The 19,316-nt window shown below is 39.7% G+C and overlaps 1 protein-coding gene across 1 annotated transcript in view; it reads right to left on the minus strand.

Annotated features, from left to right (window-relative positions):
• Positions 1–7,013, minus strand: part of RRP15 (ribosomal RNA processing 15 homolog) — a 29,987-nt gene extending 22,974 nt beyond the window's left edge. Inside the window, exons 1-4 of the mRNA XM_027641351.1 lie at positions 6,945–7,013; positions 3,355–3,629; positions 1,422–1,519; positions 399–597 (exon numbers count right to left, since the gene is read on the minus strand). Of these exons, the coding sequence (XP_027497152.1) occupies positions 399–597; positions 1,422–1,519; positions 3,355–3,629; positions 6,945–7,008 (636 nt within the window). The 5' untranslated portion in view covers positions 7,009–7,013. The remainder of the gene's footprint in view (positions 1–398; positions 598–1,421; positions 1,520–3,354; positions 3,630–6,944) is intronic.
• Positions 7,014–19,316: the final 12,303 nt, after the last annotated feature.

Below are 19,316 nucleotides of genomic sequence, written 5' to 3' on the forward strand. Positions count from 1 at the left end.
AGTGAGTTTGACATGACTAAACTCTGGGTACACACAAGTAGTACAGTCTAATACACTGTGTAAGACGAAGAGCCTCCATGTCTTTAACAATTTTTAAGGAGCTATTATTGGCCAAATTCCAAATGTCACGACCCACTAAAATCTAGCAGTTTGTTCCATGCTTGATGCAAAACCCAAGAAAAAAAATCCTATATTTTTTTTTAACATACAGCACTTTGTATTTTGATACTCAAAATACAGAGAAAACAGGCTAAGAGCTACTTGTTCCCTTGCTAAGAAGTCTCAAAACACCCCAGCCATTTGGATCACAGCTGTTATGAAGAGCAGGCACATTAACATACAGTAACTATACTGAGAAGGTATCTTGTATGCATTTTCTTCTCACAGATGAAGCCTACCTCTTTACATTTTGTGGCCTTTCCATCATTCTTGCCTCCTTTAGCACCCTCCATGTTTCTTAAAACACTGATGAAATCTTTCTTTGAAACAGTAGACAGCAGTTTAGCACGTCGCCTGTCAGAGCTCCCAGCTTTCTTCATCTTCTCATCAATGTTCTTTTGGTGCGCCCTGACAGCATTAAATAATTGTACAACACCTCTGGGATAGGGGAAAAAACAACAGAACAAATTTTTTAACTCAAGTTCCTTTTACAGAAATGAACCCCCTACCAAAGCAACTAACTGGTGCAGATGCTGGACAGCTTCTAGCTCCCCAGAATGGTTAGGGGGAACCTCAATTTGGTTAAGAAGTAACATTTGCTATAATGTTCACTCCTCCTTTACAGTTATTGCTAGGAACCAGTAACAAACAAATCCACACATAACTATTCAGACCCTGAAGTAAGCATAGTAACTTGGCACTGAAATCAGTGCATGAGCATGTTTCATCCTCAGAAGCACATTACTCGTCCTACAACCAGATATTGAATTCCTCAGGCAAGATCTCAAGGGCAGCTGAAGTAAGGGGACAAGGCAGAGGAATGATTAAGGAGGCAGACACAGGCAGCACATCAAGGTGTTCAACTAGTTCTGTGACACCAAACTACTGAACACACTGAACTTTACAGCCATCAGTCTGGTGAATCCTCTGCAGAGAAGCAAAAAACCAGAACAGTAGAAACAACTGTTCTGCATTTTTAAAGCATTAAATTAACAAAATGATGGGATTCAACAAAGCACTTCTGTTAAGCAAATATTAGATTCCCATCTAAATTTTTACTCTTTCATAAAGCTTCTGAAATCTTTTGCTGAACTTGATACTGTACAATGCAGACCTGTATATAAATCTCTCGGCTCCTGGTAGTCACTTCTTAAGAGTTCAAACTGATTGGAAACAGATTACCTGCATAAGCCTTTTCTTCCCCTTTTCCTCCTCTTTTTGATACACATATATTTAAGGAAAGCATTCAGAAAAACTCTTACCTTGTGGCAATTCTCTGAAGATTTCTTTCTTTCTCTCGGTCTTTGACAACATCTGGCTTCACTCGGCACATCATTTCCCATTCCCGCTTTTTATCGAGCTGCATTATAAATATTGTTATAAGAATGCAGCATACACTGATAGAGTATGTAGCAGGAAGAAAAAAAAAAATCTGCAAAGTTCAGTTTGGTTTGAGGCTAAGGGAGGCTCCAATATGGGGCTGGACAACAGGTCTGAGGTAAGTCTCTTGCGTTGACACACCAGGGCCCACAGTCAAATCTCAAAGAATCACCTGCTTTCAGTGACAAAAGTCTAGAATAAAAATGCTTTCACACTAACTGCCATGAGCAAGGAAATTATTCAAACACCGCTTTCAACTCCAAGACTCACAAGCTGATCACAGAGAAATTCATACATAATAAAATTCTGTGTCTACCAAGACAGGCACGTCACATTTTAAGCCTTGGGAATTTGACTTCCCCCACAGAATTAATCCCAGTACAGCTCTGTGACCAACAGTGAGGCACATCAAAGACTGCAACAGGCAGAACTCAAACACCAGGAAGAGCACCAAGTATCCACCAGACAACAACTCATGTACAATACTGATTTTTGTCTTTTTCTTTTGAGTCTCTCTGTTTCAAAACCAAACTGATGCATTTTCCATTACCAGGGGCCACAATATCACCAGCTTTGTTTCTGCTAAAATAGGAGACCACTGTATTTCACAGTCTCTGCTTCAGGAGAAAGGTAGTGAATTTTTTTCTTCCCCTTTGAACAATTTAATAGTGTTCTAGGCCTAGTGATGTTCCATTAAATCTGTTTTATGCAAGAAGTTTTTAGTGGAATTTCAGAGTCCTTATCTTTATAATTCCAGGCAAACCACTATGAATTTCTGAGTTTATGACCATGTTTTGGCCTTTCATCAAAAGAACTGCCCTACCCTACCTTTCATCAGCAAGCAATCAGTGGAAGGCAGAGCACTTTTAAGTTTTCTTAAGGTAAACAAGTCAGTTTGGGGACCTGTAGCCCACCTCTGTTCTGCAGTATTCCCACATATTTACTGGATGAGAACAGGTATTTAGGACAACCAGAACCGCGCAGATGCTGTACTGAAGCATCTCTGCATTTAAAAGGCAAGCTGTGGCCCAACCACAGCATGTCCCAAACTGTCAGGTGACTAACCTGGCTATCCCACTGAAACAGAATGGGTAAGATGAGACATTAATACCATTAATGCATTTGTAGCCTGAAGGTAAATCAATCACAGCCTGGAATTAAAAGTTCCACTAAAGACACAAACAAAAGACTTACTTGCCAACATAATTTTGCTCTCTTCGTAACAGGTTCAGAACCAGAAAGCTATTTAGGGAACAGACACAGTTTTCTACAGTAGTAGAAACAGTAGTTTCTAATCAAGAAAATCATTGAGGAGAGCAAACAAGTAGTCACAACCGCATCAATAGTTACTACAGTCTCAACCTAGAGGCCTTGATTTCGGACGTTGTGGCATAATTTAAATGAAGGAAGTTTTCTTCTTTTTCTCCCTCTCACCTTTTGTGATACAGAACTATTTTGACTTTTAATTTTGACCACGTGAATTTCACTCCAAACTAACAACAGAATTAGAAAACCAAGCTTAAAGCAGCTGCTTTCACCCTCTCAACAACAAAAACACCTTAAGCCGACAGACTGGAACAGTCCTGCTGCCAAAGATCAGCCTGCCTGATGACCCAGAAAATGCAGTAAGGGAAAAAGCCCTACACAGCATGACTGGAAAGTAAAAAAATTGAAGTTACTTGACATCACTGTGGAAGAGAGATTCCAAAACTGAGATAGCCTCAGAGCACTCTCCCAAATCTCTGCTGAGACTATCTTGCATATAGTAGCCCACCTGACTATGACTACATAGGAAATACTGCATCTTTTTCTCACCTTCATCCTCTTTTCCAGCCTTTCTTGTTTTTCCTTTTCTCTCTCCTTCTCCAAGCTTTTATTCTTGGACAAGATGGTGGACTTATTCTGTGGAATCTTTTTGTTGAGCACTTTTGCCATGGCATCTGCCCAGCCTGAACTTGGGCCATCTTTGGAGGTTGTTGCCTCTTCAACCACATTGCCAGGCGCTGCTGTTTCATCTTCATCATCACCATCCAGGGCTTCATCTCCTGAAGAGTAGCTGTCTTCTGGAAGTTCTGAGCTTAACTCAGAATCTAGGGATTAAAAAAAAAAAAAAAATTATCAGTACTTTTTCTGGTAAGGATCCATCACTGGTAGTTCCATATCACTTTGCTCCATATGTAAATGTTATCTGAGTCCAGGGCCACGTACTGCTGCACATGTACTGTTACAATTACTTCCTCAAGCAGGCAAACACCATCATAATGAATTTACTAGAAACTATGCAATGCAAGCGCTTGCTCATCTCAATAATGATTTAAAGTGATTGAAGTGGATGGCTAAAAGGGAAAAGGCAACCTTGGATATTTTTTGTTAGAATATGAATATTTTAATGTTTAGGGCTGGAATTGTGGGGGGAAAAAACCCCTATATTTCCCAGTTCAGAAATTATAACTTATAAATGCATATACATACATATCTTATGTATACATATGTGTATGTACACACATACATACAAACTGCAACAGTGACATCTGGTGTTTGAGTGCAAACAGCCACAGGGATTAAACTGAAGCTGGGAGGGCATTCCTTATGTGAAAAAAAAATCTGCCCAGGGAAAACAATGCCATCAAAAATACAATTACCAAAGTACAATGAACACAGGGGAGATTGTTTTGTGAAATGCAGAATCAAAAGAGTCATCAGGTACTCTAAAGAAACCAGAAGCACTAAGCTCTTCTGCCATAAGTAACTGTTCAAGTTCTTAATACAGAAATAAAACACCCCCAAACTCAAGTTTCCTTACCCTCTGAGCCCTTCAAAACAAAACTAAAGGAGCTGAAGCAACAATATCAAAGTTAGTAATCAAGCAACATCAAGAGAGCACAGAACAGCCAACTAGATGGCACATCAAACACATGAATAATCTGCCACTTTCCTCATTTGTCTGTTCAGTGTGTCAAACTGCAAAAATTAAAGTCTTTAATGGTGCAGATTAACTAGAATGAAACGGGCTGCAAGTTTAGGGTGTGCTAAAATTTGTTTGGTTATTTCAGTGGACCCACTTTATCACGTAATGAAGAGCACACATATTTCCTGCTACTATTAACTACTATTCCACTAATATTTGTGTCATGTGAAATTTTAAATTAATTTCTTTATATACAACTTTCAAGGCCACAAACCAAGTACTGGACAGAAGGAGGCTGGTTTCTGACCCTGCCCAGTCCCACTAGCAAGGGGCCAATTCCCCACCAGTTGACTCACTTTCACGCATCTAGCACTCACACTACTTGAAAAAGAGTACTACTACTACTACTACCATTACTGCTACTGTACTCACAGTACTACTGAGCCAAGTACTTTACTTTGTAAGCACTGCTTTATGCCATGAACTACCTTTATCAATCAAATCATTAAGAGAACGAAGTCAGGACTGCTTCACAAGATCTGTTTTCTATAAAGCCATGCAGACAGCTATTAATGACATTCCCCATTAATCAACTGTCTTTTTAATTACTTAGCAAACATAAACATACACTCTGTTGCCAGACTTATTCATTATTCTGCCTTCTCCATGTGCCTTTTTAAACCAGAAAAAATACAGCCCGACATAGCAGCAAAACAGTGGCATTAATCAATTTAAAACAAAACCTCTAATGCCCAGGCACATTTAGAGGCTTGGAGAGCATTTAGTTACCGTCAGAGACAGGAGTAAAATTACATGTTTACAAAACAAATGTGGAAGAGAAATAATTACTGAGTACTTAGTCATGATCTAGATCAGGATGACTTCTACTAGCATCAAGGTGCACACAGTGTTGCATCACACTCCACTTGAGATAAATAATGGGTTTGATCTTTTTTTTCAACAGTCCTTCCTATAAAGTGGAAATTTAGAAGCTGCAGATATGTTGAACACATTCACTAACTACTTAAAGGCATCCTTTTTATCCTTTTAGATATCAGTATGTTTCCATATCCTGAGTTCCAGATTAAAAAAAATAAATTCAAACCACTGCATATGAAGAAACTGGTGCATCACCACAGCCTGGTTCCTATAGGTAAAACAATGTCAACTTTTCATCCCTAGGCCTTGTCCATGCTAGGATAACACTATCTAGTTTTTAAACAATTAATCAACCCCCACTTATGACTTTTTTATAGATACAAAAGCTAACTACTAACAAAAGTCCAAAGGTGAATTCCCCAGTTGCTTGACAGTTAGCCATAAATAACAGATCAGACTTATAAAAAGGAAAATTGCAGAATTATGTATTAATTTCCTTTACATAATATTTTTTGCCAGTAATATAGGAGGATAGTGCCAGATAATACCAACAACATTTTGCTTTCAACAATTACAGAGAGATTAACGAGGCTTCAAGGACCAGCCTTAACTTACTCTTTTACACATCAGAGCATCAGACAACAGCATGAGATAAAGCAGAGGTATTTCAGAGTAATTTAGACTAGATTAACTCTATCAGAAGTAGGACCTGAAGCTCTGTTCTGAATTGTAAAGCTTAAAGCCTGGCACAGGTTTAATGTAAAAAGTCTTAATTGTGTGTGTGGGAAATGCACATTTCCATACTTTACTCTTCTAAACTTGCTCAGTGATGAAGGTGTAGACGCACAGTTAAATACAGAAAACATTCCAAAACGAGCTCTGAAAGAAGCTCTCACACAAAGCTTTCCCTTGGGTTCAGTTTTGACCCTCAAAGCAAACAGAACCAATGTGAGCTACAGCTCCAAACGGCCACAACCTTGATTCCTCCCAGAATAAAGAAAAAAAAGTAATCCAATTACAAGATATAATTAAAAAGCGATCACAACTAGTTAGGTACACCCTCTCAACTCACAAGGAGGCAAGAAGAGCGCAGAACTGTGCGTAAAGGATGGAGTATGAGTGTTTGCGCTCTCCTGCTGAATCACTAACTTGCGTATCCCACGGGTTTTCTTCGGAATAGAAGCAGATCTCGGTCTGGCACAGAGAACTTTTGCAGCTCTGCACAGTCGCTCCCCCCGCTCCCAAGGAGGCAGCGAAAGTTATTTTGGTGGGCCCAGGGAATTAACCATCTGCTGTCGGTACCCCCTAGCTGACTAGAGAAGGGCAGGAGCAGAGGGCAGGACTGGGCACAGCGGGAATGCCACCCACGGGACCCCCGGCTGAGAAGGAGCTTCAGCAAGTGGCTGTGCCGGGGCCTGAGCTCCCATCCCCCGCGAAGACGGCTCCAAGCCCCGGCCCAGGGTTCGGAGTGGGGGGGATGAAGGGCCTCGGACCCACCGGCGGGCTCGGGCGCGGCAGAGAGGAGAGGCCGCCAGGGCCAGCGACGGCCCACAGCGGGGAACACAGAGGCTTTAGAAGAAGAGAGGGGCCCACGCTCCGACCCTCCCGCCCTCGTTACCGCTGTCTGTGCCCGCGCCCGCCGCCGTCCCGCGCCCACGTGGGCCCGCCACGGCCGCCGCCATCTTCCCTGGGGTCCAGCCAGCACCGTGCTCCGGCCCGGCCCCCGCGCCGCCAAACTGCGTTCCGGCTCCAAAGGTTCCGGACAGACCGAGCGGCGGCTTCCGGGGCGGGTTGTGGGGGGAAAGGGGTCAGATCTGAGCTGATGAATAAGGCAGGGAGGGCAGCCCGTGCTCCTGCTCCCCCTGGGGCGCTGTCTACCGCTCCTCCAGGGCAGGGCAGAACCCAGTGAGAGCCGAGGGCCCCTCCCGCTCGGGCTGTTCGAGCCCTCGGGGGCGCCGTCGTGGGGGCACGGAGAGCGGACATGGACCGCGGCCTCGCGGGACCCGAGTGCGGGAAAAGGTGGAGAGCGCCCTGGGAAACCCTCAGACCCAGCAAAGCTCAGCCTGCCTGGTTCACAGAGTCACAGCGACCCTTAGCCCTGCACGGGGCCATCCGCAAGAGCTACACTGTGTGCCCGAGAGGTTGTTGGCTTCCATCTCGGGGAGCCAGTGTGGGTGGGCGCAGCAGCGATAAAAATATATAAATTAGTGTTCTGTTTGTGTAGGTTGCCTGGTGGGAAGAGGAATTTGGAATCTCCACAGTGCTGATGTCCCCAAGGACACTTAGCCATGATTTCAAACATTCCTTTAAGGCCCAAAAGGAGGTTTGTCATGGGGAGGATTGAAAAACTGAAATTATCTTTCGTTGGCTTTTCAATCAGGAAAAAAAAAAAGAAAAGAAAAAAAAGACAACTGACCATTTACTATATCCCTGAACATTTACCATTTTCACACTGATACCACATACTTTTTGAAGTCATTTTTTCTACATTACAAAAAGATTTTCTCAATCTTTAAGGTTGGTCTACCCTAGGTGGTATCTATGGAAGGGATGAGCTCAAATTTCCTTGGACACCAAGTGGGCCCCAGATAGGGTAGATCATGGACCTTTTGTAAACAAACCACAGGTCTCTGGGATGAGCTGTGCTGTTAAACTTCACTTGACAATTACTTTATCCACCCAAACCATGATGATCTAATGCTTAGCATAAGTAGTTTAGGTCATAGATCACTGACTATGCTATACATTCTTTTACAAATTTTTCAGATTAAGAGTTTTGGATGCTAGAAGTTTTTGCAAACTCCAGTTCATGTACTGAAATCCGTTTCTCTCAATGGTAGTATTTGTTGTTAGCACTGGGTGTTCAGAAGAGCACACTATCCCCCATGTGTAGGGGAACAAAATTTCTTATACCTTAGGTTAGAGAATTTCTTATCTTAGTAACACTTATTTTCTGTCACTTCACAACCAGTGAACGGACACACAGATTTTAAGACCAGACTGTAACATTACCAGTCATCCAGTTACTCAATTGGAGGCATCTGTAAGAACTATATCTTGAAAAAAGCACCACCTAAAACACCAGAACTGTATAGGAAGCAAATCTTCTTAGGCAACCTCTTACATAAAGGTGCTCTAAACTAAACAAACAAAAATTAGTTATGAAGAACTGCTGTTCTTGTAGCAATTAAATGTGCTGGTAGGCAGAAGCTCCAGTATTCCTTGGAGCCCTAAAGTAGTGCAGTACAAACAACTTTTGACATTGCAAAGTACATCTATAGATATGAGCGAAGCTAGAAACGTGTCTGAGAAGATTTGACCCAAACACTTACTGTCTTACATCATAATTATTAAGCAAGATCCTGTGGATGAAACACTGCACTGCTCTGCAACTTTGCTGACACCTTAGAGAGCCTGGATACATAAACAAATATTAAAATAAGGAATGGTGGCTCATATTGTAAATGAGGTGCAAGGCAATGCTTTACCTAGCTATTACTGATCTTAGACTAGTGGATTGATTTTAAGATGACTTGGTTGCTTTTTTAAAGCTCAGCTATCTTATGATGGTGCCTCCGAATTACTACTGGAGAAAAATGTTGCATGTAGCGTATTCCTCAGTATTTTGCAAGTTTTAAAATCTTAAAAAATGTTTCTAATTTTCACACCCTGTATTTTTGTGAATACTTTTTTTGTTGTTGCAACACTGCACAACAAGTGACCTTTGTCTCTGTACTTCTATCATTCCACAATTTTTTTCCATAATGATGTGGGTTGCAGCCAAGATAGCAAATTTTATTTTGCTCACTCGGTATCAAGTGGGAAAATCAGAGGTTGGACAGAGGTCAGAAAATGGTGACAGAAATTCTTACCTGGCTGGGGAAACCGTTTCACAAGGAAAGATTATAAAGGCTAAGTAAGTGTGTCTTGGTTAAGTGCTGGCTAAGGACAATGGTACTGGACTTCTGTTTCTGTCATAAGCTGTCTTGCAGAGCAGAGCTACTTGGAAAGAATTTCAGTCTAATTCATTGTTACAAACAAAGAGAAAACTCATGCTGAAAAATTTGGGCCAGTGCTGTGATTTGCAGAGTAAGAAGGAAACTATAAACATCCTCATGATGTTTATTGAAGAGGCACAAGCACTACAGGAGATGTAATTCCTAGTGTTTTACGCTGTAGGGCTCAAATCCTACCGTGTCTGCCAATAATAAGCAGTAACCATTTGGTCAAGTCTGCTATGTGATGATAAAGACACCATTTGCTTGGCATGATTCATCTCTGAATCATGTTGTGTCAGAAGGGACACTGCTAGGAGAAGGTTATTAAATTGCATAGACAACAAGCTCTTTCAGTATGGCAATTACAGTCTTCATTTCCTAGAACACACACCTTATTGAACATATCTTACTCGTGGTAGCATATTTGTCTTGGAAATATGTCAAAATCTTCAGATTAAGTTCTGTAATGGGCTCCAGTAAATGACGGGTCTGAACCTTCTTCCCTCAGACTGAATTAACAAGTCACATCTCTGAGAGCATACTTCTCTCCACAAGCATTATCCCAAAGCATTTGTCAGCAAATTTGTTGCCAAACCTCATTTCAAATGACTGTCATTGTCTCCCATCACTCTGGCCTGAATGTTTTTCTGTACTGAAATTGTGGTCTGAAGAACACATGGCCTACAAAATCTTTCCAAAGCAGACAAAGCAGCAGTTACCTCCCAGTTTATCATTATCAGCAGCAACTGAAGAGGAGCAGAGGCACAAGCTGACATTCTGCATGTACAGGTCTGTAGTAAAACCACAGCTAATGAAATAGTGCACAAAACTTTGACCTATGGATGCAGCAGAGCCATGGGTCTGGTACAGGAATTTGCAATCCTAACTCTTTTTTAATAAGATTTTAAATGTGGGGTTTGGGGATTTTTTTTAGCTGAAAGTTTAAATATCAACAATACTGGGAAACAGCGCAGTTGAAGCAGTTACTGTGTATTCCTCATTACAAAGATAGCAGCAGCAAAATCATAGAATGATAGAATGGTTCAGGTTGGAAAGAACCTTACAGATCATCTAGTTTCAACCCCCCTTGCCATGTGCAGGGACACCTTTCACTAGACCAGGTTGCTCAAACATCCATCTAACCTGACCTTGAGCACTTCCAGGAACAGGAGATCCACACTTCACTGGACAACCTCTGCCAGTGCCTCACCACCCTCACAGTGAAGAATTTCTTCCTAATATCTCTTCCTAACACCTACCCTCAGTCAGTTTGAAGCCACTACCCCTATCACTACATGCCCTTGTGAAAAATCCCTATCCAACTTTCTTCTAATCCCTTTCAGGTACTGAGAGGTGCTATAAGGTCTCCCCAGAGCCTTCTCTCTTTTCCAGGCTGAATAACCCCTCTCTCTTAGTCTGTCTTCATAAGAGGTGACAAGTAAAGACAAAACCTTCCTTTGGTTTCTCTTTGGAGTGATAGAGCTCCTTTCTGTCATGGTCTGTTCTAGAGTTGCAAAGAACACATAGATCCCAGCAACATGCTAAGCAAAGTGACCAACATCTACTGTATACCTGTTGTCAGTTTGTCTCTGGGAGAGAAGTTTGCACTTCAACACAAATGCATAAACACACAGGCAAAGGTGTAGTGGGTTTATGTAAAAGAAACCAAGGTCAGAGAAACATACCTTGTGGTTAAGCAAGGTAGTAAAAGTTTTGCACTATCCTTAGTTCTTGTAGGAAAGTACTCCACAGGCTTGTCTCGTTCTGTGCAAAGGAACTCTTACCTAGGTAGACAGGATTAACCTTCCTAAAAAAGTTCAGTCATTCTTAGTTATCAGCCATGATCTTCATCCCAGAGTGTAGCCTCTCAGATATCCTGGGTGCAGACCACCAAAAACCTTAAAGACAGGAGTTCAGTTTTGACTTAATTGGATAGGTGTGGAAGTAAATTAGAGACCTGCTGCCTCCCATGGCCTTTGGATCAAGTTCTTCATGTTTAAATTTCAATAGAATAGAAATGAAAAAAAATTATATAATTACAATAATTACTAATGTAGCCCCTTGTTCTGTTCTAGAAATTCTTATGGGCATCTCTGAGAACTGAGCATTGTAGCATCCCTCACATATTCCTGTGGCATTATCCTCAGCTTCCCAAGGCCTTAGTATCCGAACTGAACAACTTTGTGTTTCTGATCTGTCCAGTTGTGTTTTCTTTTCCACCTGTCCTCTATGGCTGCTACTACCACTCTCTTCCTCTCCTGTTTATGAATAAATTGCCTTGATGCACACATGTCTCCCAAACAGTTACCCTTTCCATTCCAATGAAGGCTGAATTCCGAGCTGGTATAATAAAGTTTAAAATCTTTGCCACTTTTGTAGGTCATATTCACAGCCTGATTCCTGCAGTAAGAGAGATCAATAACACCAGATAGGAGATGAGCATGATAAAGCTCTCCAGTGCCCCAAGATTTAAACATGTTTATTCTCATTTCCATTTCTTTGGTTTAGCTGATGCCATGTTTTCTACCCAACTCTGCAGGGTAACTGCAGATGAAGAAAGAAGGGCAGTTCATGAGTAAATCACAGAATACTGAACTGTCATATAATAACTACCACTCTAATCTCATATTCAATAAAACTCATATAAACTGACATTTAATAAATCATAATAAAGTACTACCTGGTCCTCTGCAAATGTTTTGCCTCATGAAAGTTCTGGTCCAGCTCCCAGCAAGGTCAGTTGGAAACTTTGTACTTCTTTCCCTGTGAATTCACTTGGTCCCTAAGCCTCACAAACATCATTTCTGTTGATGCTTTTAGGATGGAGACACAGAGGGATAAACACAACATTTGCATGCTTTCATGACTGTATTTTTTGACGTAAATACCTGGTTTTAGACTTAACTGAATACTTGTGCAATCGTGGACTGAAGAATGATGCTATAAAGAAACTGTGAAATTTTGCCCATTGAGTGTGGCAGGTTAGCACATTCTGTATCCATGAAGTGATGCTGGGTAATCTTAAAACTGTGTTTTCCTAACTTTAAGTGCTTGAGTTTGCAACTGTCTCTGTTATTTGACACAATTTATTCTGCATGTGGTTGCTAATTATTATATATCAGCTTTCAACCAATACCACAGTGCCATTTGAAATACATCTTCCTGGTTTAAGTGATAGGTAAGTTTATATGTTATGTTGAGGAGCAATTATTAATTTATCCCACATCAATATGAGAAAATGAGAGATAAAAGGGCTTAATGTACCTGGTAGCTAAATCTTAAATTCTTCTCTGTTTCTTCTTTACTCACTCCATTCATTAATTTATTCAGGCTCAATAGTCATTCTTATTCCTATATTTCATAGGAATTAATTATGGTAGTGATGTATTGCCTGACATAATCCAGTTCAAAACATGAACCGGTGACTGGAATTTTAGGAATTCATGTCAGATTTTCTCCATTTCATCAATATCTGCATCACAGGAGTTAACTGGAGTTACAATGAGCAAACGAGGAAAAGAGCTTGTGCCCAAAAATGTGGATTTATGTCCAGAGCAGACTTTAAATGTTTAAGGACTTGTCAAGGAGGGCAGGTGGGAGAACAAAAGAGTCATACTGAATATTGTATCCAAATATTTAAGGCTTTAAAGGTGGAGGGGTTTATATTTAAATTATTGTCAGTTATATTCATCATATCTGATAATTTTAAAGAATTCTCAGTAATGGCTAGAAAAGAGAAGAAGAAGAAACTTGCATATATGAAAAGTCAGAAAAGCTTAGGTAAGCTTAGAAAGTTGTCTCCTGCTCTCTGGGAATCACAGAAGAGACTGTGGCTTGAGCCTGTGTGTAGTAGAAGAATATCCAAATACCTAACACCCAAGCCATAATTAAACCTCAAAGTGTGAAAAAAGTGCCAGAACAGTGACTTAGCTTGTAGGCACTGAGGGTCGTGGAGGGACACTTCCTGTAAATTCTGACAATGGGAAATGTCCTACAAGTTATAAAGCAACAAAATGCAGAGAAAGATAATTCTGTAAAGTGATTAATTATGAGTAATTTATTACTACCGAATAGTCTCAGAGAAGTTTATATACATTTTTAATTAAGAGGTTTATGTACTTGTTACCTAAATATTTTTAAATTCTGCCTAATTATTACTTCAAATAGTAAAATTTGTTCATTATTATAGCAGTCTTCACAAAACCACGTGAAAGCTCACTGCAGTGATTTCACATTGGCCATAAAAGTCATTATAAAATAGAGATGCAGAAGGGTTAGCCAAAAACATTATTGCAACTACAAAGCAAAATCTGTATTGAGATAATTGAGGAGAATGAGATAATACTCTTGTACAACGGTGTAAGAGCTAAAGAAACATCACGTTAAACTAGTTTAAAATTTTCATAATATATTTCTTTGAAATGCAAGACAAGGAAATTCTGGGTTTTAGCTGGACTTGACCTTTACTTTCAAATTTGTTTGCACAAGATGAGTAAGTGCATGTATATTTGCTCTTCATTTAATACCAGATTTTGATACGCATATCTCCAATAGCACCTAGTTGCCTAAGTTAGCCTACTCCAGTTGGTAAAAATAAATACCTAAAATCTCACTTCAAAAAGCTTCTAAATCCTTCCTCGTCAAAACTCATATACCTGTGAACTCTCAGTGCGTGAATTCTCTCCATGAGTTCTTGTAAGCTTGAAACTAAGCCTCTGTGTAATTACCTTGATGAAGCCTGAATACATGAGGTTGCAGGCACATGAGCTGTTACTAGGATGTGCTACTTGCACCCGAGTGCTGATGAAAAGCCATAATTCTCATATGAGCAAATACTCTGTAAAATGATTAAGTTTTAGGTTTTTTCTCCTGTCAGATGAAACACAATGGGAACTGGTTTACAGTGTTTCCCTTCATACTCTCAGGTTTTCAAGTAATGGTATTTTTTAAAAAAACCTGAACTTTTCTAGTAGCAAGGTCACAAGAACGTTTTAAACATAGGAAAATAAACTTTGCATTCAGTTGTATTGCTGCAAACTAATTTATTCCTAAAAATTAATTCCTCTTCCTCCACTCCCTCCTCCTCACAGTGGAAATCATTTACAAATCAGCGAATCCAGCTAATAATCCTTCAACTGAATGAGAACTTGGCCAACAACCATAGCTAAGACTTATTTAAACAAGGTGAGATCTATCAAGAGTCTTACCATGCCTGGGACATATTTAGAGGAACCTAAACTCTTCAGTGAAAAGTGAGTTATGTATGTTTAGAGATGTTGAAGTAAAGGTAAAGGAAAAGATGTCTGTCAAGCCAAAAACCTGTTCTGTTAAGAAAAGTGCTGGAGAGATTCATCATCCAATCTGTCTTCATCAAGATTTCCTCTCCTTGTGTTCTTGCAACAGGCACCCTTCCAGCTAACACTGGGTTTATTTTTCAAAGTGTTTTAGGAGGCTTTCATCTTTAATGAAAGACAAGTGGATAAATTCCTGGTTCCCCTGAAGTCAGTAACAGATCCCTCATTATGTTCAGGGAAAATAGAATTACATACTATATTTTGTCCTTGTGAAAAAGTGTAATTACTAGTCATTGTTTGTCAAGTTCATTTTCTTACCTATGAACTTACACTGATTTACCTTGATGATGGAATTGCTAATGGACAAACCTGTTATGGTAATAGTACTCTTTCAGCTTTCATCTGAATGCTAGCATTAACCAAATTCAAATCACTTTTTTTTTTCCCTGCAGCTCCAACCGAAATTATTTTTGCAAATGAACTCCCTAAGTTTCTTTTGATGCAATGAGTTTGGATGTTTGTAATAGGCCTAAGGAAATTATTCAAAGAACATGAGGTCAGAGAAATAAGCTGTACTTTTAATTTCAAAAACAGTTCTGTAAATGTTCTTGGTTTTGTTGTGACAGTAAGTCCTACTGAGTAAATCAGGCTTGTGGGGCTCTTCAGTCTCCACCTGAGTCTCCCCATGCTTACAGGATCCTCACTTGTTCCGCAGGAATGTGGATACCTGGAAGTCCTATGGCGGCATCAGGAAAAGCAACTTGGCCTTCAATATAGGGACAAAAACATTTAGCTAAATCTGGGATTTGTGAAGAGCAAAAGTAGAGGATTTGTTGGTCTTAACCAATAGATGGACAGAATGCAGTGTTTTGTATGAGAGTAATTTTTCAACTCGCCTGTCTTCATTTCTGAACTTAAATGTCTCATGCTGGCCTTTAAGAAGAAAAAGGTGGTGTGAGGGGTGGAGGAAGTGATGCTAGAGAAAGACTAGAAGTCTGGCAGAGAGATGTACACTTCTTTTGGGTTGGGGTTTTTTTGGGGGTTTTTTGTTTGCCTGTTTGTTTGGGGGTTTGGGTGGGGATTTTGTTGTCTTTGGTGAGGTTTTTATCATTGTTTGGAGATAATCTTGAATCTGTCAACCTGATTTTTCAAGTGTGAAGATTCAGCTCTAGGAAGAGCCAAAATAGGGGATGTGTGTGCATTGCTACTTAAAACCAGACCCAAGGTTTTGGTACTGTTGCTAGAAATAAAAGAAAGATACCCACGTCTGTCTGAGAAGACAAATGTGAATCCTACATACATGTGTGAGTTTCTAATGAAGCTCTTTCTGCCTTTAGAAGAAAATGTTTCTGTTTATCTTTAATAGAAATCCATTGCGTGTAGCTATGTAATGGAATCTCTCATTTTTTATTTGCATCTGTTAGCTTTTTATTGCAAATAGGGCTCTAAATCTTACTTTAGAAATGAGTATTGCACTATATGTCAGTGCATGTGCAAAGGAAGCCATTAATAATGTTCGTTATGAAAACCTGATCATAAGTGTTTTTAGTCCATTAGCCATTCAGCTTTATTTATGTCCTCTTTCAGGAAGAATTTGAAGCCAGAATTCAAAAGATGAAGTTTGAAAAAAGAGCCACACATGAGGTCATAAAAAGCTGTCACATTCAGGATGCTAGAAATTTCTTCTCTTTCTTCAAGGTTTTCAATAACCTTTAGAAAGACAAATGAATATTCACCATCTACTGCTTTGCCATCATTAAATTACAATGCTTTTAGGAAACAAAACTCCGGTGGACCAAGCCAAAGTAATCTGCTAATTTCAGAAAATTAAAATATATTGTACCTGCTTGGACTGTTTAAATGTACTGCAGGTAGCAGCTCTTACAGAGTCAGTCCCTTCCCCTCAAGGCTTACATGACGTAACTTTATTCTTGAGTTTTTGTTCTGACTGCCAAAGTGTGTAGATTTCTGATCTCTTTTAGGATAAAAAACTTTTAAAATAAAGTACTGAGAAATGTGCAGCCAACTTCTCATCTTCATAGACTTACTCCAACTGACTTTTTTTTTTTTTTTTTTATGTATTACTGAAAAAGATTAGGCCCTAGCTCTAAAGTGTCCTTTGGTCCTATTTACAAAAGGCACCATCAGGAACAAAATTTTGTACTAAAAAATCCTCATGAGCTAGCTGAAAGCATAATCCTATTGAAAAAAAGAAAATATTTTTTCTCTTTCAAATAACAGTTTGATTTCTCTTGCATTTTTTTCTTTCAAAAATACTGTGGCACTTGCATGATTGTCAATATAAAACTGTTTGTAGTTGCTATTTTATCTGAGAGTAAAATCACCTTGTACCATTGAGATTGGGAAAAAAAAAAAGGTTTCTTATGTGTTCCTTGGAATATAGTTACTGTCAGCTCCAGAGATTTCTTATGTATGTTTACTGTTTTAATGTATCCCTGAAGCTATGACTTGATCCCCTTGCATTTAGAAGTAGTGTTTGGGATTTGAATTGTCAGCAGAGGAGCTGCTCTCAATGCATCACCGCTGCCATAGGTAGCGGTGGCTGTGGCAGCCACTTTCAGGAGCTGCTGGTGTTCATATTTCACCAAAGCCTCAGGAAAAGAGGCTGTGTGAGAAATAGGGCAGCTTAAGAAAGAAATGATCTCAGCTAATCTGTCTTCATCTTTGGTTAACATAGTAAGAGACAAGTTGATTGTGTATAATACAAATTATTTTATGATGTATAGGGAGACTTTTTTGCTCTGATTTGCATAAAAATGCGGTAGTTAGCCTGACGTAATAATTTGGCATTCAGTGGTTTTCGATCGGCTAATGCTGAAAGGCTGAAGTGGTTTTTGCATGAAGAATAGGTCACTAACTTCTGAATTAATTTCTGTAGGAGACAATATGGATGCAATGTTTTTAAAGCTTAATTTAGATTCAAATTAATGTGAAGACAAGCTCCTTGAGTCACCTAGTCTTTCTCTGTGGAATCATTTCTAATTGAATGTTAAGATCAAAGTTTAAGTTTATAAGAAAGAAAAACAAGTGCAGATAAATAGTTATTATCTGACATCCTTATGAAAATTCATGACCTGCCACTTTATCAGAGACCTTTTAAGAATTCTAATTGTGAAGTATGCATAACTATTAAATGGCTAGAGCGCTTCAGTCTCTTGATAAGAAGCGAGTTAAATAATTGTCCTGTTTAACTTGTGCTTGTTAACCTTTAAGGTCAACTAGTTTGAACATACGTTTAATGAAATCCTGGAGCCAGAATTTATGATACTGCTGCTGAATGTTAAATTGGACAATTTACATAAGCAGGACATTAACCTTCTGAGCACTAAATAGCATTTTAGCACTTAGCCGCTGGGGACAATAAGGGACATGTTCTATATATTTGTGATTAGCTTGCCTGGAAACTCTCATGATGACCAATTGGCCTACCAAGTTTAGCAGCATAATTAAATGAATGGACTCAGCCTAAGTAAATTATCAGTGCTGTGTACAGTATATCATTATAGTCCTAAGGAAAAAAAAAGATATGAATAATTTAATATTACATTACTAATTTATCAATGCTAAGTGACTGTGAGGAGGCTCTTTGTAATTCGTTGTTTTAAATTTGATATTTGATTTACTGCTGGTGTGATTAAACTTGAACCTACTTCATTTCTTTATCAGAAATTTATGGTAAGAGTAGACTTTTTTCTCAGGATAATGGATGTTTTTTTCATTTTCTTCATCTTTGACGATAATAGCAAATACAAAGTATTGCATATTGCCAAACTTGTAATTAAGCAATTTGTCATAACAAGGCACGTGTGTCATCTTTTGGCTGGCAGATCTTGTAGCAGATAAGGGCAGCAGACCTGGAATTGTCAATGCTCCAAGCTGGAGGAGCAGTGATAGCAGCAAGAGCAGTTTAGGGTATGCTTTTCTCCCTGAGCTGAAAGATGGAGCACGATATCCACATTCTGCCCACTTAGCTATTCTCTTGTGGCAACTCAAGGCCGTATGTTGTGAACAAACAATGTGCATTTTTTGGCATAGGTGCTGTACTTTTTAGGACAATTACAATTTTTTGGGGCTGGTGCCTCTTCTTTGTCTTGTGTTAGGTGGTGCTGCGCAAACATGAATAAGGACATGTTTTGAAGGACAAGGTAGGACCTGAGCCATTTCTCAAGGAAGATGGCAAAAAAGCATCTGGTTGCTTTTGTGCAGGTGCTTGTTAGCTGGGAGACGCCTTCAGGTGGGTGTTACCTGCGGTCATTGTTGTTGAGGCCTACAGGCAGGAGCCACGCTGGCAGGCAGCTGACTTGTGTGTGGGTACTGCGTCTCCAGCCCAGCTCACCACCTCTGCCTAAGAGGTTACCCTTGGTCAGCGGAGATAGGAGTATGTTCAGGGAACTGGAGCCAAGGAGGACAGTATGGAGCTGGCTGCCATTTCTGACACTTGGCTGCTCTGCCTGTAGACTGGGAAAGTGCAGTTTTTGCAGATATCGCTGCCCGAAGGCATTGCCACCAGTAAAGTACGTGTGTTACAGTCTTATAAAAAAGGAAACTGAACAAAAGAATCAAGACAGTGATGGGCATATAGTAAATTAATAACTCATGGATGTTTAAACACAGAGACAAAATAGCCCCAAGATCCAATTCTGGAATTGCACAATAAAGCTGTCAGGAAGATGTGAT

This window comes from Corapipo altera, unplaced genomic scaffold, assembly GCF_003945725.1.
Source record: "Corapipo altera isolate COAL_440 unplaced genomic scaffold, ASM394572v1 48b, whole genome shotgun sequence".
Taxonomy (NCBI): Eukaryota; Metazoa; Chordata; class Aves; order Passeriformes; family Pipridae; genus Corapipo; species Corapipo altera.